At 38.0% G+C, this 23,058-nt stretch overlaps 2 protein-coding genes across 4 annotated transcripts in view; both read left to right on the top strand.

The window, feature by feature from the left end:
- The first annotated feature begins 797 nt into the window (after nucleotides 1-797).
- eomes (eomesodermin) lies at nucleotides 798-5,547 on the top strand. Its single transcript, XM_015389531.1, is given in 6 exon segments — nucleotides 798-1,011; nucleotides 2,208-2,864; nucleotides 2,943-3,110; nucleotides 3,167-3,416; nucleotides 4,010-4,071; nucleotides 4,254-5,547. Coding segments are annotated over 5 exon segments (1,770 nt in total). The 5' UTR covers nucleotides 798-1,011; nucleotides 2,208-2,352; the 3' UTR covers nucleotides 5,032-5,547.
- Nucleotides 5,548-9,039: 3,492 nt separating this feature from the next.
- ankib1 (ankyrin repeat and IBR domain containing 1) overlaps nucleotides 9,040-23,058 on the top strand; it is a 45,056-nt gene continuing 31,037 nt past the window's right edge. The window contains exons 1-5 of one of the 3 annotated variants that reach the window (XM_015389539.1): nucleotides 9,040-9,196; nucleotides 14,500-14,795; nucleotides 15,458-15,758; nucleotides 19,564-19,746; nucleotides 20,452-20,569. In XM_015389539.1, coding sequence (XP_015245025.1) covers nucleotides 14,608-14,795; nucleotides 15,458-15,758; nucleotides 19,564-19,746; nucleotides 20,452-20,569 — 790 coding nt within the window. In that variant the 5' untranslated portion in view covers nucleotides 9,040-9,196; nucleotides 14,500-14,607. Of the gene's footprint in view, nucleotides 9,208-9,335; nucleotides 9,460-14,499; nucleotides 14,796-15,457; nucleotides 15,759-19,563; nucleotides 19,747-20,451; nucleotides 20,570-23,058 lie in introns of those variants that run through there. The other 2 variants (XM_015389538.1, XM_015389541.1) reach the window with 2 other exon arrangements.

Below are 23,058 nucleotides of genomic sequence, written 5' to 3'. Positions count from 1 at the left end.
CAGAGGCTGAGCATCGTCTGGGGCTAAAAGAGGAGCAGGGGTCTTTCAGCGGTTAAAAGGTGTGCCATTAACACAGCAATGAAGCCCAACTTAGAGCCAGAGGTGGATTTCCTTTGAAGCAAAGGGCTACAAAACAGTCAAGCAGGAAAAGGCTGATAGGAAACCAAAGTGATCTAAGAAGTCTTGTCACTTTTGTGACGAACTGAAGAAAAACATCACCCGTTCCAGTGTTATTTGGAAAACAGAACATAGTGGTTCTCTTCTGAAATAAAATTTTGTTTCAAGAGATTAAAAAATATATATTTTCTGCCATTTTCCACTTTTCTCAGTGAATCTCACACAGATGATTCCGATATTTATGTCTAACCTTAACCTACTGGCTGCTTAAATCCAAACTAATAACATAAACATGGGATTAAGTCATTAAAACAAAGAAAATAAAATGTATTTAATATGTGTTTCCTCTTGCAAATCTTTATAGTGTCATACAAAAGCTTACATTGATAATTCTGTGTGTTTTATTTGCAGAATATTTGGTTTAGACTTCCAGGGATTTACAAAAAGCTGCCATTTAGATCAAATTAAATATATTACTGTAACAAAAAAAAAAACTAAGCTGAAATCTGTAATAGCTCCTGATGCTGTGGTCTGAATGTGATAGATGGGATGAGGATGCAGGCTCCCTCACACACCGGGTCCGTGGTGCTGAGGAACCCCTGCCCCTCCCCTGGTGATCAGATAAAAGGCTGCTATCAGCGCGTCATGGCCACAAGGAGAGAGATCTGCGGCGAAGTGCGCCTCTCCTCCGCCCACCTCCAGGGCTCTCTGGCTTCATACTGAATCTCACATCACCTCTCTTCGCACAACATGATGGCACTGTCTGGCTTGGGTTCAACTTGGCAGATCGTTTGACATATTTACTTTTGTTTTTTGTTTTTTTTAAAAAAGGTTATATTTTATTTTACAGCTACTGAAGCTGATTTTTCAACAGATCTAGGAAACAACTGCTTGGTAAGTTTTTATATTGATTTCAAGAAATGTTCTAAATCAAACGTTCAATTAATTGATTGGTTACTTTATTCAGTTAGTTTATTGTTTTCTTCAAACACTTAAATCTAACTTGTAAATTATTTATCCCCCCCCCCCAAAAAAAAAATCCCTACATTTTTTTTAAAATTATTTTTAAATGTCTTATATTGTTTTTTTTTATTATTATTTTTGCTGACAACATGCGCCTGAATTTAATCCTCTTCATTTGTTTTATCTGATCTGTCAGATGCAGGAAGCATCACAGGTTACTTCAAACGGAAAAATAATTGTCTATTTTCCTGTTTCTGGTCGTCGGTCCCGTTGGGACGCGGGAGCGCATCAGAAATGAATGAATGTAAATTCATTAATGAAATGAGTTTCTATTTCCTTTGGCACCTTCTTCTTCTTTTTGAGTATTTGAGCAAATGTAACGAGTAAATTTCTCCACTGTGAGATCAATAAAGTTAATAAATAAATCATATAATTTCAAAAGCACGATTAAGTTTCATACATATATATTTAATATATATATATATAACATATATATTTAAGAATTATTAGTATATTTTCAACCGAAGGATTGAATCCAAACATTTATACAATGTTATATATATTTAAATACCTTTTTTTTTTTTGGATCACCATTTTCTGAATTCAAAATTGTATTTTCCCCTCTGAAAATGGGTGTCACAAATTTGGGTGCGGGTGCGTTTTCAGTGATGGTTTCATCTAAAATCTGTGCATCCTATTTAAGGTTTGTCATATGATTTACAAGAAATTGTCAGGGATGTCTTCAATCAAACGAATAAATATATATAAGTGCTAGAGGATAAACAAAAATGCGTTCTTATCTGATGCATTTGATTAGACAGTTGAGATTCCTTTTTGTTAATTCTAGAAACTAATCATCTAAATTTCGATTGTTCGATTGTTACTTTATATTGTTATTCAACAATATAAAATGCAGTTTGATACGTTAAAAATTTATTTTAGTTGGCTTTTGAAGATAAAGAAAAAAAATAAAGGGAATAAATTTTTTTCAGTAACCAGGTTTAATGTATGTTTTTGTTTTACATAATCACAAATTATAATTTTATTCTACGATTATCTGAAGCCCTTTGGGCCTTTGATCTCACTTTTTTTTTTTTTTTTTTGGCTTAACTGCCTTTGACCTGCAGGTCTCTTCGCCTCCATCCATAGCGCCCACTCCAGGGAACACTTGAAGAAGTTTGAGCACCGGATCGGTGGCTTAAACACATCCCCGAAGGGTGCAAGACAGAAGTCAAACGGGTTTCATTCCTCTAGGAGGGGACAGAAGCAGTTATGCTGGGCAGTGAGGGGGAAAGCAGCGCGTATTCATCCTCCAAAGACACAGCGGATGAGAAGCGCGCCTCTCCAGCTGTGGATGGAGACGAACCGGCGGGCAGCAGGTATCCGGAGCACGGCGCATCCTCCGATCGCTTCTATATCCCATCTACGATTTCCAAGCAGAGCTCAGAAACAGCAAACCCGTGCTCGTTTCTCCCATACACCCCCAGCGGGGCCGTGTACCCCCCGTCTGGCGCTGCCAGGTATCCCTCATCGCTCCACCTGGGCTCAGTGTTGCCTCCTGCGGGGTATTCCCCCTCAGCCGCCGGGCGAAACCACTTCAGCACCTCCTACCAGCACGGTCAGAACCTGGGCTGCCTGTATAATCCTTACACCGCCTCCGGTTCTGCTCTGAGTAACGTGGCCCTGCCGGGGCCCGCGAGGGCCCAGGTTTACCTGTGCAACCGGCCGCTCTGGCTCAAGTTCCACCGTCACCAGACCGAGATGATCATCACCAAGCAGGGCAGGTCAGACGGCTGGAACTCAGATAGAACTAAGATGATATGATTATTAGAACGATGTGGCTCATGAATGTTTGTTTCCAGGCGGATGTTCCCCTTTCTCAGTTTTAACATCGCCGGGCTGAACGTGTCAGCGCATTATAACGTGTTTGTGGAGGTGGTGCTCGCAGACCCAAACCACTGGAGGTTCCAGGGAGGCAAATGGGTCACCTGTGGAAAGGCGGACAACAACAACCAAGGTAAATATGTCCAAAAAACAAAAACAAAAAAAGAAGAAGCTTTTTGGAAAATCCAATTTTGGAATTTCCTCCTCGATTAGAGAACACAAGTAAAATATTTTTAAGACTTTTTTTTTTTTTTACAGTTTCACAATTGTTATGATTATTCTTCTGCTTACAGATGGTGGTCCTGCAATCGCTTCATAAGTACCAGCCCAGGCTGCATATTGTGGAAGTGGCAGAGGATGGAGTGGAGGACATCAGCAGTGATGTAAAGACGCAGTGTTTCACTTTCCCGGAGACTCAGTTCATAGCAGTCACTGCCTACCAGAACACCGATGTAAGTAGGAAAACAAACATAACTTTCAAATAATCATCTCTCACTTTTTTTATTTTCTATTTAACAGTCTATGACTGTCAATCATTGGAGCTGACTGAAAATGCTCATTATTATTCTCAGGGCCAGTTGAAGGCGATAGGAGGCCAAGTCAGGTTTACAACTAATATTTTAAAGAGAAGGCTTTTCCTTTGAATCTTTATCAACCAAATACTTTGGTTGATGATTTATCCAATATTTTAAACAGAGGAGTGGTTTAATTATATAGCTTGGAGAACAATATTGTGTGTCTACAAAATCATTTGTATTATTCCTCTTAAATAACTAAATACAGATAAAGATGCAATAAAAACATTTTAACACTCTACTCCTGCCTTTGAGATTTAGAAACCAAAACCAGATTTCTGTGAGGATTAAAATCAATTCTTTAACATGTGAACTAAAGACATCTCTGGATGAAATGTTGCTGAGGGTCATCGGGAAGCAATGCATAAAACTTATATTTATATATGTTTGTTCTCCATAAAGACAACCAAAGAAATATGTTTTTTTGTGTGCATTCTGATGTCTAATTCTTTTGTTTTGCTTTTCTTTAGATCACACAGTTAAAAATTGATCACAACCCTTTTGCCAAAGGTTTCAGAGATAACTATGATTCGTAAGTACTTTTTTACGCTGCCTGTCATTCCTCTCAGAAACCAAACCAAAATGTTTCCATGCCACATAACTGCATCTGACAACTCATTTTGCAAGCACCCCCCCCACACACACACACACATACACCCACCCTACAAACACAAGCACAAACCTTAGATTTACTTTGTTTTATTATTTTTCCAGAATGTACACAGCCACCGAGAACGACCGTCTCACCCCATCTCCAACCGACTCACCCCATGCCCACCAGATTGTGCCTGGCACTCGCTACACCATGCAGCCCCTCTTCCAGGACCAGTTTGTCAACAACCTCCCCCAGAACCGCTTCTACAACTGTGAGAGAGCCGTACCGCAAACTAGCAGTCTCCTTTCACCTCAGACAGAAGACGCAGCATCACAGAGGTGGTTTGTCACCTCTATGCAGCAGGGGGGGAACAGCAGCACCTCCGGCAGCAAACTTGACTTGACACCCTATGAGGGGGAGTACTCAAGCTCTCTCCTTCCTTATGGCATCAAATCCCTGTCCATGCAGACAACCCATGCTCTCAGCTACTACCCAGACTCTCCTTTCACCACAATGACAGCAGGGTGGGGGTCCAGAGCAGCTTACCAAAGAAAAGTCCCTCCCAGTCTGCCATGGTCACCCCGACCCAGCCCCACAGCTGGTTTCCCTGAAGAGTCTGTGAAGATTAAACCGCAGATACAAGACGAGGTGAGTAGTGAAGCTCTGATCAGCTCCTGGACAGAGACTCATATGTCAACCCTCTCCCCAAACAAGGCTGACTCATTTTCCATCGCCTGCAAGCGAAGGCGTTTGTCTCTTAACGGTCCAAGCACACAAGACTCACCTGCAAACAGCAAGTGTGAAGAGCTGGCCGCTGCCACCATCAGTGGCCCCTATAGTAAAGAGCCCCCACCTACAAAAAGCATGGCTTACTATCCTTTTTACACAAACCCCTGATTTCTGATTGAAGTTTTTGTCAAACTTTAAAAAGAACATCCTCACTTTGTTAGGGATCATTCACCGCGGGGATTAACAAATCACTTTCTGCCTTTTTTTTTTTAAATCAAATTTGCTTTGTTTGTGATGAACTTATAAATTCCTATTTATGTAAAATTATCAAGCATATGTGCAACAAATGACCAGACTACACAAATAAGCTTTACCCTCCGGGAATATGGACTCATTTAAGTGTTTATTCATTTCAATTATTTATATCCTAAATGTTTTCAAAGGCCCGAACAAGATTAGTGTATTTGGAATTTGTTCTAACGCATGTGATTTCTTTATTTTTTTTTATACATATATAAAAAAGAAGTGCTATTTTGTGTCAGACATCATTGCATCTAGCTTTGTGGTCAGATTGTGAGCTTTCAGATTATTTATTGAAGGTCTGTTTGTATGAAATGTGTGCACTGGTGAGATGTGAGAATAATATGCTATATATTGCTTCAAATTGCAGATATTTGATAATAAAAGGAGTATGTGTCTTTATTGTGTATTAAACTTGTTTAAATTGCTTTTTTTGTTCTTGTTGAAATGCAGGATTATTTCCATGGCCTATTGTTAAAGCATAAATTAAGCTGATTGATTTAAAGGAGACTTATGAGGGCTACAAGGCATCGTGATTTGTCAAGCAGCACTTCGTTAAACGAAAGGCCTTTTTTTTGGTAGACTTTGTCTCACTCTAGTGGCGTAATGTTGTCATTACACGAGGTGCTGCATTTATTCTGGTACATAATTTCTTTCTAAATTTCCCATCTCTGCTAGGGTTGGTTACCTTTTAATTTTGTAATGTTATGCTTATCGTCTTATTCTTAATTTTATCTCTTTTAATTCTTTTATACTCTTCATTGCAACATATTCCTCATTGGATTTTAAAAAGTCATATTTTTTTTTTATTATTTTTTAGTTTGTAGCATCATCGTTTTATGACTTTTTTAAAAAAATATGCAGGCTATGTATAATATTTAGGACGGCTACTAACAGTTTTAAATAATCCTTCTGTTTCATTGTTAGCTCAGTTGTTGTTTTTTTCTTTTGGAAGCACAAACTGAACCTTCTCCCCAATACATCACCCTTTCAAATGTATTTCTTTATTGATCTGCAGCACGTTCAAGAGGAGTCATGATTGTACAGCCAAAAACAGAACATTGAGCACCATCAATAAATGCGGTCAGATCAGAACTTTTTTTTTTAATGTCCTATCTTAATTAATGTAAAGCAGAGGACAACATGATATGTGATAGGCTTAGGGTATAAACAGGCCCAACTTGATTTTTTTTCTACCTCAGTGATAAGGTTCAATAAGAGAAGACCATATATCTCATAGAAAATAATTGCACTCTGCTTCAGGTGATTTTTGTCAATTTTGATTGCAATTGCTCACAGCTAATATAAAAAGTGTCTGAGGAAACTCAAACGTCACATAGGATTATTTAACAAGGCTGTTTAATACAGAAATTTTATGGGCTTGCTTGCTTGACAGATGTCCAGTAGACAGTCATTGATAAGTCAAAACATAAACTGTCATTTTCACAGAAGGCGGCTATTCACACAGTCCTGTATCCATGCAGTTGTTTGGAAAGTTAAGTGGAGGGAAAAGTGTGTGGAATATAGCAGGTGATTAAGAAGCTCTTGAGAGGAATGCAATGGCAAGCATATTCCGCAGATTAAATAACAATTCACGAGGCGTGGAATGCAGCTGGAGTCAGAGCATGCATCAGGACATGGGCTAAAATTACTGCATTGCATGTCTTTAACATCTCCTGCACCTGGTTTAGATGCAAGACTGGAATCTTGCTCAGTCGTTCACGGGCCTGTTTTCAGATTAAAATAAATGTCACTTTTTATTAAATACCAAGGTCGCAGAGTATTTAGAAAGAGTGATAAGGTACATAATCTGAGTTTCTAGAGTTTCTGCGAAGTTTTCACAGTCAGTGCTGATTTGTGAAGCCATGTCATCAGCTGTATCCATTACACAGCATGCTCTGTTTTCTACCACATCCAAAGTCAGTGCTTATCTGGGAACATCTGAGCACTCTATTGTTCCTTCTGCTGACAAACCTTATATTGATGCTAATTCTACCTTCCACAATAAACTTACACATAACTGCACTGCAGAAAATGACAGTGTTTAATCACCATGGTATCCCTGTGCTTAATTTGGAAGCAAACTTACTACATTAGATCACTGATTCCCTACGTTTAGCTCAAGACCCCACTTGGATTTCTTGAACAACTAGTAGGAGGTCTTTAGATCAGAGGTGTAAAGGAGTAAATGTATGGACTGAACTTCTTTACTTAAGTAAAAAAGTACAAGTTCTACATGGTACAGAAAAACAAAAGTAAAATGCAATTTTTAACCATAAAAGATACATAATAATGTTCCAGCTCCAATCTTTAAAGCTCCTTTATTCACAGCATTAAAGCTCCAAATAGCATTACAATTAAAATAGAACCTAAATGGGAAATGTCCTGCATCTCAGAATCTGATTCATTGTCTCCATTTTTATTCAGGCCCCATCTTCAGCCATGTCGCTATCCATGTTTTCCTATCAACAAAGTGTGTTCCAACTAGAGAGACTGTCTTTGTGCTCTTGACTTTCCTTCTGTTTTGTTATAGCTGTTACGTCATGTCGTTATCATGTTATAGTGAGTAACAAGCTAGTTTTAAAAAGTAAGGAGTAAAAAGAAGAGATATTGTGTTCAAAAGCAGAGAGTAAAAGTAAAAAGACCTTAGAAAAATAAACACACAAGTAACGTAAAACTACTAAAATAAGCTACTTAAGAACAGTAACAAAGTATATATACTTCTGCTTAAAATCCAACAGAAATTTAACCAATCACTAAATATATGTTCCAGTGCCTAAGGATTAAAACATAATTTAGTAATGGACAAACCCATAGTTCATTGATTAGTTTGAAATGTTTTATAATCAGCCAAAGTTTGGATCATGATAAATCGATTCTTTTACCATTTCGTTGGTCAGACGCTGAGGATTTTGGGAACCTCTACCTTAGATAATCTAAAGATGAACATAAAGAAGAACATGATAGAAACTCCACATAACAACACAGATGAACTGTACCTGACTTGAAATACTTTATTTTTATGCCATGCCAAAGGGATGCTAAGATTTATATGCAGTTGCTCCTCAACATATAGGTTTATGACTCTAACTAACCTGTGTGATATAGATATATTAAAAAAAAAAAAAATTTAACTGTAGGCGTATTTCAATTTAAAGGTTCTTCCATGATCAACTGTTTTTGACCCATTTTCCCCTACCAGTGGCAACAGCAGGATAGTATAGGAGATCACGTATTTCAAAGTAGCATGATCTGTTTTATAGTACAGATTCAATACCAGATAAAATAAATAAAAGAAAGTTATCTGGCACTGCAAGTTTTATTATTATTATTAATGGTTTTAAATGGGTATTAAACTCTTGTCCAATCTGTGGATTTTTATGTTAAATAAAAGTCCGTCACATTTAAAATGTTATCTTATTTTGTTTATATATAAGCGTTTCATCTTTCCCTCTGTGCCTCACAACCAGACTGTCGGCTACAATGAACGCGAACTCAGTCCTGGCAACCCAACTGTCAGCTATAGTGAACGGGGACTCGGACCTGGCAACCAGAATGTCAGCTATAGATAACGGCGACTCGGACCTGGCAACCCGACTGTCGGCTACAATGAACGGGGACTCAGACCTGGCAACCCGACTGTTAGCTACAATGAACGGGGACTCGGACCTGGCAACCTGACTTAGCTATAGAACGGGGACTTAGACCTGGCAACCCGACTGTAGGCTACAATTAACGGGGACTTGGACCTGGCAACCCGACTCAGCTATACAACAGCGACTCAGACCTGGCAACCCGACTGTCAACTATAGTAAACGGGGACTAAGACCTGGCAACCCGACTGTCATCTATGGTGAACGGGGACTCAGACCTGGCAACCCGACTGTCAGCTATAGTGAACGGGGACTCAGCGTGAGCTACATCTCTCATCTAAGCAGCGTCTCTCCATAAAGACTGCCTTACATCTAAAAGCTTATTTTGGACGGTTGTGACTGGCAACCACCTCACAAAGCCAAGTTTCCAGCAACAATAGGTACATTCTGTGTAAGTCACAGTACTTGTCACACTCTGTTTACTGAGTTTATCAACTGTTCTAATAAGCGTGAAGTTGGCTAGCAGCGGTGCTAGCCTCGTAGCTTCCCAGCTAGCGCGCGCGCTGACGTTAGTCCACGCAGAGGCTAGCGTCACGGTGTTTTTTGTTTATGAATGCCACATTGCTAACGAGACTCGTTGTGTTTTCCCATAACTAGCTGCGATGACAGTAAGCGGAGCGGTTTGCAGCCTGAATAAAATGAGGTCAGTAAGCGTTCAATGTCTATATTGGGTAGGAATGAAAACACAAAAGAGCGAATATGGAAGGGTCTGCTTCATGACAACATCACGCGCTGTCAGTTTGAGCTAGCGAAAATGGTAAACAGCATGAGGGGACACAAAGGCCCGCATCAAGAGTTCTGGAAGAAGTTGAAGCTAAGCGGACAAACTGGCGTTTCTTTCCTGTTATTCAGACGAGCTGTTTAGATAGTTGTTGTTGTGTGGGAGTGTCGTTAACTATTGCCAGGCGGGTTAATTAGTAATACACATGGCATCTAACCATCTCTAACGGGTTTTTTTTGTGTGGGAAATGATGTCTAGCTCTCATCAAGGTTTATGTTGTTGTCTTTTTTTCCTCTTCTTGTGATCGTTTGTGATCTGTCTTCACATGCTCCACAGGCAGCAGCTCTGTTTATACAGTTCCTCAGTTGTAAACATTATACCTTCCGGTCACTGAACAAAAAACTATAAATAGAAAGCCTAGTTTGTTCCAATAATAAAGGCTTTGCTAAGAATCTATAATTGCTAACACACTTTTTTAAATCGAAAACTGATAGTGAAACATCTTTTTGCAAGATCATAGCAATAGAAACAGTGCACAACTTAATATTTTAGGGGAGGGGGAAGCTTTGATGGGCTTTTATGTGTTTATTAGTCAGTTATTCATATGTTGTTACTATAAAAGAGCCTTAAGCTATGCTGTCATGAGTGATCATTTCTTAAATTTGCTTTAGACAAGGAGTGAAACCATTTGACTGCTGGTGAGGAGATGTGTGAGCTAGATAGGAAAGCTTTTGCAAATAACCTCAGTTTATCCACTAGGTTATGCCATGAACATGTGAGGGCTGATTAAAAACATACTAGGGTTGTCTTGATCACAAAAAAAACTTTGAAACAATGCAATGTATCAATACATCAACATATTATGATCAATTTAATTTATTAATTGTCAACTCTTATCAATGCATTAAAATCCAACCCCTTTGATGAGCTGATTTCTTAGAGCTGGAAAAATCTGTCTTCATTTTAATATGAAAACTCTGCCTTCCCCACTGACTTTTAATGAATGCACCAGGTCTTTAACCGGTCTCTTTCACCTTGTTTTAGTTTAGTTAATATTAACTACTAACTGTAAAAAACTTGCTATGAATGTATGAAGGCAGCACATCCTTATTTGAAATGTGAGATGTCTAAAACACTTCCAACACAGACTAAAACACACATAGCATGTCCCATGAACAACAGTGGATGTGGATTTTTCATACCTAAAAACAGAATAACTTAACAGTTATATCTCTTATCGGATGGAAAGAATGAAGGATGTGCTTTATAAAAAAAAATAGTGTTGCACTGATGCCATTTTTTGGCCCCGATACTGATGCTCTATTGCTGATGATCTATTGCATCTGTTTGAAATTTATATGTGTGTGCATATAATCATGGCTTTGTCAAGCTGCTGCCTACATTTGTGAGGCAGGAAAAAGACTAATACAAAGTGAATCCAGTAGAACTTTTTATTGTCTACCTGGAAACTTTTGGCTCTCAAAATGGTATTAGTGCCCTATTTGTTGGTACTCGCCGATACCACCATTTTCGATACCACCATTTTAGTAATGGATCGGGGGCCAAATCCGATTCTGGTATCAGTGCAACACTGTCAACAATACAGATTCAAAATGGCAAATTAAGTCCAGTTTCAGTACAGTTTATTCAGCAATAACACAGTTGCTTAACTGCGAGAGTTCATTAAAGAGACTTGAAAAATAAGTGAAAAAAGAAAAAAAAAACTCCCTGTAAGTATGAGCATGAGCTACAATAACCTACAGATTAGTGCAGCAGTTCTGTGTTTTGGCCACAGGTGCTGTTATCATTAGAAAACGCCATCATGCTCTACGACCAAATGCTAACCCTATAGTCTGATGGTTTTCTGATTAGTTTTCAATAGATTGATCTTTGATCAGAATCGGAGTCACTACCAGATCCGTACTGGAAGCACAATCCATACCATCAGTTAATTTGCTCATGTGCAAGCAGATATTCATCCAGGTTGCTGTAAATATGGCACTAAAAGTATTTACTTCTATCCTTAAATCACCAAAGAATGCTCAGCTACATGTAAAAACATTTCATGTCTTTTCTGAGACAGTTGTAATCCTTTAACATTCTCTCCGTTAAACTGCTAGTCGGATGTCATAGTTGGACATGCTCAGAGCTGTGCAGCGAAATATGATCTGCTTTTTTGTTGTTTCTTTCTGTAGATTATGCATGTACTATAACATTAAAATCAGAGGCTAAAGTAAAACTTGAAAAGACTAGATTTATGTTTAAATACAAAGCTGAAAAAGCTAGCTCCTGGAAGTAGCGTAGGATCCCATTTCCGGGATGGATTGGGCACAGTAGAGTGATAAAACAGCAGTGATTTAAATGCATGTAATTTCTCAGAAAATCAATTAATAACCTTTCACACAGTGTAGTTTAGTACGCTTCTTATTTTTGGGGAGAGAAAATATGGTTTGGTCTCCTTCATGAAGTAAAATTGAGGGCGAACAGGATGTTTATCTGGTTGCACATTTGCAAATGAGCTGACGGTACGGGTCGTACTACCTGTACGGATCAGGTAGTGACACCCAGACTCTCCATCAATCTCTGCTTATTTCTACTAGATCTGTTCTTCTTGGGCCTTAAAACCAAAATCTGTAAACCTGCTGCTAGGAAGATAATTGGTATCAAAGAGTTACATAAAAAATATGTATTTATCTGAGGGGTAATCATAATGATTCACAGGCCGGAGTGTTTTTACTCCTGTAAATAACTGTGTACTACATTTCTCTGTCTCCCCCTGAAGAGCTGTAAACAGATAACAGAAGGACACACGGCATGACTTGTATGAGCTAATCAGGAGTCACATGACAAACAGCTGATTGTTATTTTTATTGTTGGTGGTGATATCTTGTGTAATCATACCTAAATTCTTTTTGCTCACATGTTAACCAAAAACAGAAATAATCTAAACAGAGCTCATATAAACATTTCTGGAATCCAGAGTTTCCACACCAGCTCTTAATTTGCTCTATCAGGACAAATTTCCGTGCTCTTCCTGCCTCATGACCAAAACCTTCAAAGCACTGAGGAATGAGAGTGTTTGGTGCTTTTCTGGGTCACATGTCTAATTCCAATCCCACCTTTTTTCAACCCATGAGTGCTTTTGATATAACTGCTTTCTACATGCCACATCATTCAAATTGTACGAACTTCTCCTGACTTTATTACAAACTACAATGTATTTTAAAATGATTGTATGTGATTGCCAAACAAAAAGACAGCTTATCTGTGTTATACCTGGTGAAAAGATACAATCGATAATATGAATAATATTCATCCTTCCTCAGTGAATATTTGATGCATATCAATCAGCGTTGCTCAGTTAGAACCCAATGTTTTCGTCCGTTACTCTTTGCAACAAAGATCAGGCTCAAATTGATAGTGTTGTTAATAATCAATGCTGGAGTTGTACTACATCGAGCAATTACATTGTGAAGAGGACACTGCTAATACGTTAAGATACTTCAATAAAACAAGCATTTGAACAGAAAAAGCCAAACTTTCATTGCACATTTTGAATGCATTCATAAATTACAGTTTTATTGTACCAAATGCAAAATGTATCCTTCTTTTGTACATTTCACTTAATTACTGCTCGGAGTTAATTGGTTTTTTATTTTTTTTATTTTATGAAACGGTGGGTTTTAAAAGCTATACCCACGCTAAAGATGATTTAATTACAAAATTAGTTGCTGTTAATTTTTTATTTACCCATTTTTCATTGTTAATAGGATTAATAAGTTATTGAGATTGTTTAAGCTCTGCTCTGGACTTCATTCTGTTGAGTCATTCTGTTTTACTGGACTGTTGGTTTAGCTCTACAGAGACATCTCCGTTAGCTTACAGGGTATTTTTCATTTTAAGATAATTCATTGGTCAGGGAGCCTTAAGTTATTGAAAGCTTGGAATGCAGATTAACAATACTACCTGCTTTAAACCTTTCTACAACCTTTCTTTGTCTTCTTCTTCTTGTATTTTATGGCGGTTGGCAAACAACTTTTGGTGTATTACCGTAACCAACTGCTTGATTTCCTCCTTCAATAATGGCAGTAATACCGTAGATCGTCACTAGGAGGCGAGGCGTCGAGGAACTGAGATAGCGTGATGTGTAAACGGTCGTCAGAACCAAGCTCGGCCTGGTTAACTGATCTGAGCATGGACCGGTCTCGGCATGGATCGGTTTTTCAAGGGTAGTGTAAATGGGGTAAATGGATGGATGGATAATTTCATAAGAACACTTATTCTACACTTTGTTTTTTAAAAGTGATAAAAAAGGAGGCTAAAAGCACAAAATTGGTGCAAATATTTGAAAACCATCCACCTCACAATCATGCTCTACTTTATTTTGGCCTATCAGATAAAACCCCCTGTCAAATACATCAATATCGGGGGCCGTAATATGACATCATTGGTAATATTTTAAAATGCATAACAAAGGGGAAGAAATGAGTTTAGGTATATCAGGAATAATGTACCCATGATGCAGTGCTTTGTGTGTTTGTGCAGATGCAGTAGGTATCATGTACAGATCAGCCTCTCTGTGTCCAAACGGTGATGAACATATGGTGCTCTGGTGGAAATAGAAAGCTGGCTTTCAGCATGTTAGTCCCCATGTGGAGGTATGGGGCTTTATTATGGGTTCTGGCCTCTGTGGGGACAGCAGAATTGGCACCAGGAAGCGGAAGTTCCTGGTGATGCCAAAGGAAGTCTTGTCCTTCACTCTGTGTGAGCTTTGAGCTCATTCTGTTCAGTTATACAAAAAAAAAGGGGGGGGGGCAGAATTACAGTGATGCTGACACCTGTGTTTGTCGCAGAGAAGCCCGAGCAACACTGAGGATGTACGTCTGTGGGTGTTTATAAGTAACAGTTTAACTCAGGAGCACATATTATGGATTTAACTGGTTTCCCTTTTTTTCTCTTTAGGACATGCTGAACATGCAGCATCCTGGCTCATTCAGCTCCAACAGCTTGAAGAAGACTTAAAAGGCGGCTGCGCTTTGGTTAGAGTTTGGACCGACTGTTTGTGGAGAAATGGGGAACACTGCCACCAAGTTTCGTAAGGCTCTCATCAACGGGGATGAGCTGCTAGCCTGCCAGCTGTACGAGAGCAACCCGCAGTTCAAGGAAGCTCTGGATCCCAATGCTACTTATGGAGAGTCCTACCAGCATAACACTCCAATGCACTATGCTGCCCGACATGCCATGATGCGCCTACTCAGGTCAGAATTAAAATAACAGCAACTTATAATACTTTAAAAAACATGGAGACTTGATTTTGATTGTTCAGTTATGTCTTCCCCACTCTGTAAAATCTCTCCTGGTTGATTGATGTGAAGATGATAACCTTTCCTTTCTTTGAGTAGATTTCTGGTATATCTGTATTGTACTCATCCTTATGTGTTGGAAAAATGAATGTAATATGATAGAAAATTGTTAGTGTTTTTTGTCTTTATGCCCCTTTCCCCTCTCTCCTGCTGTATAGCCATCTGTTGTCAGGAATGCAACACGCTGTGTTGGAATAGGTTACAGATTCCAAGAGCTTCGCATCTTAAAAGCTGAAAGCCTTGTTGTTGTTTGTTTTCCTTCCACTAAGGCCGTTATTTGTTCTCTCACTACATTGCTCTCCCCTATATGACATTCTTACGTGACTGAAATGACTGCAGGGTTGTAAGTTGTGAACATGTCAAGCAAAAAATGTATGTTTAATTACTTATTTCTTTCCACATAAACTAGGAAAATTAATTAAGATTAAAAAGATATTTCTACATTTAGTCTCATAAACATTTCTATAAAATCTAATCTAAGTTTGACCTCCAACTTTAACCTCTGGATTCAGCTGTAAAAATTAAAATCCTCCTCTATTTTACCTTAAAACTTGTAGGTTGTTTCTTCTAAACAAAGATGGCAATCCTAACAAGCGTAACGTGCACAACGAGACGTCTCTGCACCTTCTCTGCATGGGGCCTCAGATCATGACCTCAGAGGGAGCGCTGCAGCCGCGGATCTCACGACCAAATGAAGATGAGCAGCGTCGAACCGAATGCCTGCAGATCATCTTGTCTTGGACAGGAGCCAAGCTGGACCGCGGAGAGTATGAAAGTGCTGATATCAATGCGGCTGACAACAAGAAAAACACCTGTCTGCACTATGCAGCTGCCTCAGGCATGAGGACCTCGGTTGAGGTGAGATTTTTAAAAACTCTGCTTATGTCTTTAACATATTCTCTATTAGGGCCCCTCTTAAAAAGCCCTCTGAGATTTGCTCCTTAAGTAAAAAGAGCATAAAATATGTCAAGGTGATTCGCAGTGAAAATTTCTCTTTTCTTCTACTATTAAAGGTACAGGGGAGGATTTTCTCAAATATTTGAAAAGAACCAGTCTCTCCACTTTAAAAAAAATGCACAACAATTTCGCTTCTGTGTGCTTGGAATAGCCTATATATATATATATGAATCCCTGCCATATGCTGCATCACACAAGAAGATGAAGTCAAATAAATTGACTTAGGTGTCTTTGAGACCTGATCAGAGTATTTAAAATGATTAACTGATATTGCACATCATAATAGATGTAAACCCAACAGAAAATCCATAGTACTTTGCTTCTCTGTGCACGCACATTTGTCCTCTCAATTCGTGTCTGCACGGCACAATTGTTCCTTGTAAAGATCCGCTGCACTTTCTAATTAATCGGAATGATGCGTATACTTGTAAAATTTTATTGCAAGTGAATGTTGCATTGCGCTCAGTTTATTATCCCTAAAAATCCCACATAATGGCATATGTGTGTTTATGCCCCAACATTAAAATTCCCTACTCCATACTGCGTTAGTATGTATTGTAGCCCGACAACAGCTGTGGCTGGCTTTTACTGATGGAATGGAAACAGAATCAGGATAAATTCTTCAAAAACGTGACTTAAAGGAAAGCAGAAATGTTTGATTTCTTTTTAGCTCATAGCACTATCGTTACACAAGGGATTTTTGTAGCACAGACCAGAAGGTTGTTACAGCCCCTGAAAACCAATTATGCAATCAATACATATAACAAAAGATATTTTCAGAGAAGGATATGTATTTATGTCTTTGTTAATGTATTTTTTAATCTCATATTACATGTGTATGTTATGTTTGTCATGTATCAGCTTTAGAGATATGTCTATATGTTATATATCTGTATATATATATAATATCTGTATATGAATATTTACTACCTCTGGCAGTCTGGAGTGGTAAAAGCCTGTCCTGAGCCAGAGTAACCAGTAATGGAAATGCTCACAAAGCTGGGTGAGACAAATGGAGACAACGGAGACAAATGCAGCCTGGGACTTTTGACTGGATTTGTAAATCCTTAAGAATCAAGAATATCATTTAACTTTGAGAAAACATTAAATTAAATCATCACATCTTCAACCTGTACGTAGATAAAAAACCTTTAAGCTAAATCTTATGAACTTTCTTTTCACAATAACAAAACTCCAAACTGAAAACCCGATGCCCAGGAAAAAAATCCATACTCAATACCATTTTCATCACCATGGGAATAAAAAATGCCCAAAAATTTGATTTCTTAAAAGATTTACAGACAGTGCAAGTAAATGCAAAATAAAAAAATATATATATAACTTAATTTGACAATACTTTGAGGTTAATTGTAGGCTTACTCTTTTAATGTGAAAATAATCTAGAAATCTTGAAATTACCAAAAGAAAAATTGTCAACAGCACTTGTACTAGGTATTGATTGTATCCGGATACAGCATTGAAGTATCGATACTTTTTAAAACCTGCTTTCACTTCAGCGCAATTACACATATATGGTCTCCGATGCTGTAGGCACTGGGCTGAGTAGAGTGAGAGTAGAATAAAAAATATCCCTGTGACCAAATGAAGTGAGAGTGACTCGCAATGGGGAACATGGATGGACCCTGCAGCTGGATCACTAATGGATACAGGGCAGCACTTTAATTCAGACGCTAGCCTGGATGGCAGTATTCATTAAAAGCTTATTAAACCTTTTTAGGTTTAAAAAGGATTGAAAATCAACTTTCATATCTGCTGTCAGCACATTGAAGATGCTGCCTTGAAGTAGTGGTACCGGGAAAAATGTAAGCACCTCGCACGGTTACAGTGTTTATGCAGCACAGTGCTCTACCACTTGGATAGGCGTCTAATAATGACATTTGTTTTGCATATTAAGTGGTCTTTACTTCTTTTTCTTTACCAGTGGGAAAATAGCACACAATCTGTGCTGATTTAGTAATATGCTAGATACAAATGTAATAAAAGGAATCTCTCTTTAAGATGGCACCATTTGAACAGAGCTGAATTTGAATCAGTCAGACAGACGTTATGCTAAGCTTTTCACTTTTTGACTCGCTGCCCATTGTAGTTCTCATTGAAAGATGCCACACTCTGATTGATCTGACTGAATCATTGCAAGGTCAACTAGTGCTGTTGGACAGTCAACCTCTTTAGAGCAAGGGCACACCAAAAAAAAAATGTAGCACACCAACAATCAAAAAAGGAATAAAATGACACTCTTCAGCATATTAATACATAATGACAAAAATCTGGGGCTGTTTAGATGAACACAAATATGATGTAGTGGCAAGAATGAAAGAAAGATATTCATAGGTCTTGCTCAACAGCTCTCAGTCTCTGTTTTTATTTTTATGGTAGTCAGGCTTGAAAATCTCAGCTCAGATTATCTTTTTCACTATGCTAATGAAACCTTTGGTGTGCCCCAGCATGGCTGTGGCTCTATCAGTGTAGGTTCTATCAGTTTTGCAGTTTTCCCATAGTTCTCTCTGAGGCCAAAATATTTAAAATTGACTTCAAAATCTGCTGGTTTCTTTTGTTTATTTTTTTCCCCCCAGCGGTGCCTTGCAAAGTAGGAAGTTTTCTCTTCTGGCATCTCCATTAACAAATCACACATTGACTAAGAGCCGAGTATGTCCTCTAATATCTGTCCATTCATCAATTTGAAAAGGAGATTTGTTACTATTTCATATTTTAATAAGAACTATACCTTCAATGTGTGCAGGAATGCCATGAATCTGTCTGAGAGAGGGACTTTGTCTTTAACTGCATCAGCATCTCATATACTATGGCTTTGCAAACAGGTCATATTAATATTCAGTCATCGTGTGGGAGTTTTTGATTTAGCTATGATTTCAGCAAGAAGCTAGCTAGCTAGCTCTGAGGGCTCTCTCTCATTCACATTTTCTCAAACACCAAACACAATGAAATAAGCGCTGCTGAATCCTAAGTGAAAGAAAATCAGGACCAAAAATATCTCTCGCTTACAGAAAAGCAATGAAATACCAGATACACAAAAACCATCCATTTTATCAGGATGTTGAGGTCATCATGCTGGAATCTAACTTGGCCAAATAATACCGACGTTTTAGTAAACTGCTGTAATTACATGCTAGGCTATTTATTTTTTCCCTGTTAGCACCAAAGAAACATTGGTGCTTTGTTTTTAAACTTGCTTCAATATCAATGGGTCTGTTTGTGCTGCAAGTGCTGAACATTTCACCCTTTAATTGATTTTAAACTGTTAAGTTTTGGCCATTTGAAGTCTAAATTTGTAGTTTCCAGGGGCACATTTTGTTTGTGCTTCAGCAGTCAGTGACTTAAAGTAACTTAATAATATTTCTTGTTAAATGTTGGGTTCATTTAAGGTATTTCAACAATTAGCTTGTTTAAACTGGGTAATAGAAATACAGTCTATCAAATTAGGGTGTAATATAAAGTCTTAAGCAAATTAAATAAAATGACATTTAAATAGAAATCACTATATACTTTTAACTAATTCCAGTTTTCATTATATCACTAAACTGCTTAACTAAACATATACGCTATAGTTTAGGTGGTTTGATTACAGATTTCACATGAAAAAGGAAAAGCTTTAAAAGTAATTGTGTGAGTATAACCAACATCACAATTTTTATCATTCAAAACCATTTTCTTTTTTCTTGCTCAGTTACTGTTGCAGAGGGGAGCGGACCTGTTTGTGGAGAATGAAAACCGCGAGACTCCATGTGACTGTGCGGAGAAGCAGCACCACAAGGATTTGGCCCTCAGCCTGGAGTCACAGATGGTCTTCTCTCTGGCCCCTGAGGCAGAGGGTATAGAAGCAGAGTATGCAGCCCTCGATCGAAGAGAGGTACAGAATTAAAACCCTCCAACAGTTGGTGGAAATTAGTTGTGCCTATCATTGTTTAGAATGTTGTTTTTTTTTATTTTTCGCCTGGACTATTGTTAAGTGTAGTTCTGTCTGTCATGTTGAGAATCCATCAAAGCATTAAAGGTTTGTTTTCTATAGAGCAGCTTTTTGCTGTTAGTCTTTCCGTTATGTCTTTTTGTAAATTAACATGAACTGGATACCTTCCACTCACTAATCCCACACAGCTGTTGTCATGCTATACTAAAAAAAGAAAAAAAGAAAAGACAACCTATTAATCCAGTGTTTCAAAGTAAATATTTGATTTTTTTTTTTGTTGTTGTTGTCCAGTTCATCCAGACAAACCATCTCATACAAAAAAATGTCAGTCTGCTGTTATGCATGTGACCTGTATCTGCTCAATCGTTAATCATCCTATCTCGCATGGCTAAGTCATGTCCCAGCAATCATTTACAATCATTGCTCTCTTTTTCTCAGCCTTTTGGTGGTACATTTATTTGAATTTTAATCCACTTTTGTCAACCACTGCCAAACCTGTTATGTTGGTTTTTTTGTGTGGGCATTTTTTTTTTATTTGCCTGTAGTCAAAGTTGTTGCTTTGACCTTAAAATCACCAGTAACCTCTGTCCCCTCCCCTCCTTTAAGTTGTTAATTCTTGTCTTGTCTCTGTCCTTTTCTCCTCCTCAGTTGTACGAAGGCCTGCGGCCTCAGGACCTGCGTAGGCTGAAGGACATGCTGATAGTGGAGACGGCGGACATGCTGCAAGCTCCTCTTTTTACTGCTGAAGCTTTGTTACGTGCCCATGGTACTATGAAACACAAACACTGACACACGTGTTTATGGAGCAATGACTCTTTTCAAGCACCTTGTATGTGTAAATAAATGGTAAATGGCCTGTAATTATGTAGCTCCTTTATAAGTTAGGGGAGGCCAAATGTTACACTACATTCATTCAGTCATTCATGCACACATTCACACACTGATGGTGGCAAGCTATATTCTAGCCAGAGTTGTCCTTTGGCACACTGAGCAAAGCTGCCTTACAAAGGTGTCAACCAGGCTTTTAGCTAGGAATTTTTCAGGGTTTGCGTGGCCATGCCGTATGGTGGCTAAAGCTTCGTATTGTTAAATGACAATTATCCTTCCTGGTAGGGAACAGGAGGCATGGGGTGGCTAATTTGAGTTATAATCCCTGCTGGTCTTGGAATTGTTTGCTGTCAGTGTTGGAATTGAATTCTTTAAATCATAACAAGAAATAGTATCTAGTAAATATTGACAATAAGAAAGAAAAAAGTTCTAAATTTATACATAACTTTCAATTGATGTTGCTGGAGATTCCCAGTAATTCCATGTTGAATCCTGTGATTACTAATTCAATGTTGTTAATCTTTTCTCCGAACTCCTTATCAGTTATGTTGGAAAAAAAATTTGATCAATAAATCCGCAAACATCCTTATTAAAAGATTTACTTAGATTTTCCCGTTGTATGTTGACATTGATCGATTGCATCTAAAAATTGCAAACGTATTTTCAATTCAAACTATAGATATAAAATAATACATTACAGCAAACGATAGCTTAAATCATATTATAGGTCAGTTTAGTCAAGAGGCTACCTGTAGGAGTTTTAAATGTCCAGCAGGTGTCAGTATTCAGTGACACAGTATCAAAACTATATCAATACAGTTTGCAAATGTGTTGAAACGTTTCATGTCGTCTCATGAACCCATCACTAAAGGACAGTATTCTCATAAAGAACAGAAAAACCTCCAAAATAATCCTATATATCAGGCACTCGATGAGATTTCGTAAACTTTTCAAAGTTTCGAGGTGACCTGTTTGCAAACAGCGCAAAGTGCTTGATCCAGTCAATGAAATAGTATGTAGGGATATCAGTTTATTCCATCAATAACCGCGTCCATACGTACTGTGTCATGCCAATATATGACCAATAGTAAGCGAGTCGCGATGCGCAAGACATTTGCAATTCAAATTTTGAACATTTGAGTGAAGTTTCCGGAGGAAAAACAGGCTGTACAATTTGTCATTTTTATGTACAATGTACAGCTAAACGCATGGCTAGCTAAAAGCCTGGTGCTAACAGGCCTCTAATCAGCATCTGTAGGCAATGTGGACACAAAGCCTGAAGGGACGGAGCTGAGTTTCAAACCTGCGACCCAAACTCTGCCTCCTAGACTTACATTGTATTGAACTTGGTTTACAAAATGTACCTTTATAAGCATTAAAATATATATATTCATTAAAGACAATATATAATTAGTATTTTATTGGGAATAGGGATGGCCGGGTATGATATCCTTACTGTATAACCTAAAGCAAAAATGCAATGGTATAACGGTGCCATCATTATAGTGTTAGGTTGCATTATATTGAAATGTCTAAATTAAAAATGAAAAGTGGAAATAACACTCTTAATTGTGGGCTGATCCTCAGCTTTTGATGTGGGTGACCTGTTGTTACCAGATCTCATGATGCTTAAAAGAATAACTAAGACAGACTTACATTTTTGGTTTTAGCTGTTTTTATATTACAGATTTCCTGCTGCCATTTCGCTCCTTTACAGCATCTCACCCCCCTTTGGTCTGAATGTTCATGCTTTGGATTATTTTTCACCTTTAACTCAAAACTAATCAAATCAACAGCCATGCCTCAGTAACAAGGTGGTATTTGTTTCACTTCTACTGATTCTAAAGGGTTTCTAATTCAGAACAAAGTAAGCTTCAGAATTGTTGGTCTAAAGACGGTGGTTCTGTACAGTTCTTAGGGCCTTTCTTTATCCCAATGGACAAATATAGCCCAGTTCTAGAAGATTTTAAGTTTTTATTTTAAGAGATTCAATTATTCAAGCATTTCAATATTGCAATAATCAGAATATTCAGTAGCAGTTATTTTTAGACTCCTCCTGTGCAAAATGAATGTACCTGTGTTGATCTATAGCAGGGATTTTGCTTCGTGTTCTTTCTAGTTGCTTCATAACTTGCTACCTGATGCTAGGGCAAAGTAATTGCTCAGCTATGATGGGTTCATACACTGGAAAAGAAAATTGTAATTCTTACCAACATCTTACCCACAGTCATGTTAAAAATCCCAAGTTTTCACTGTTCAGCCTATTTTTGGAGCATTCTTATTGTTCCTTAAACATAAGCACAGACATAAATAAAAACATCCGTCCACCGTTGACTAAAGTGCTCAACTCAGAATATATATATATATATATATATATATATATATATATATATATATATATATATATATATATATATATATATATAT

This window comes from Cyprinodon variegatus, unplaced genomic scaffold (genome assembly GCF_000732505.1).
Source record: "Cyprinodon variegatus isolate N-32 unplaced genomic scaffold, C_variegatus-1.0 Scaffold464, whole genome shotgun sequence".
NCBI classification, from domain to species: domain Eukaryota; kingdom Metazoa; phylum Chordata; class Actinopteri; order Cyprinodontiformes; family Cyprinodontidae; genus Cyprinodon; species Cyprinodon variegatus.
This window is presented reverse-complemented; position numbering and strand designations above follow the sequence as displayed.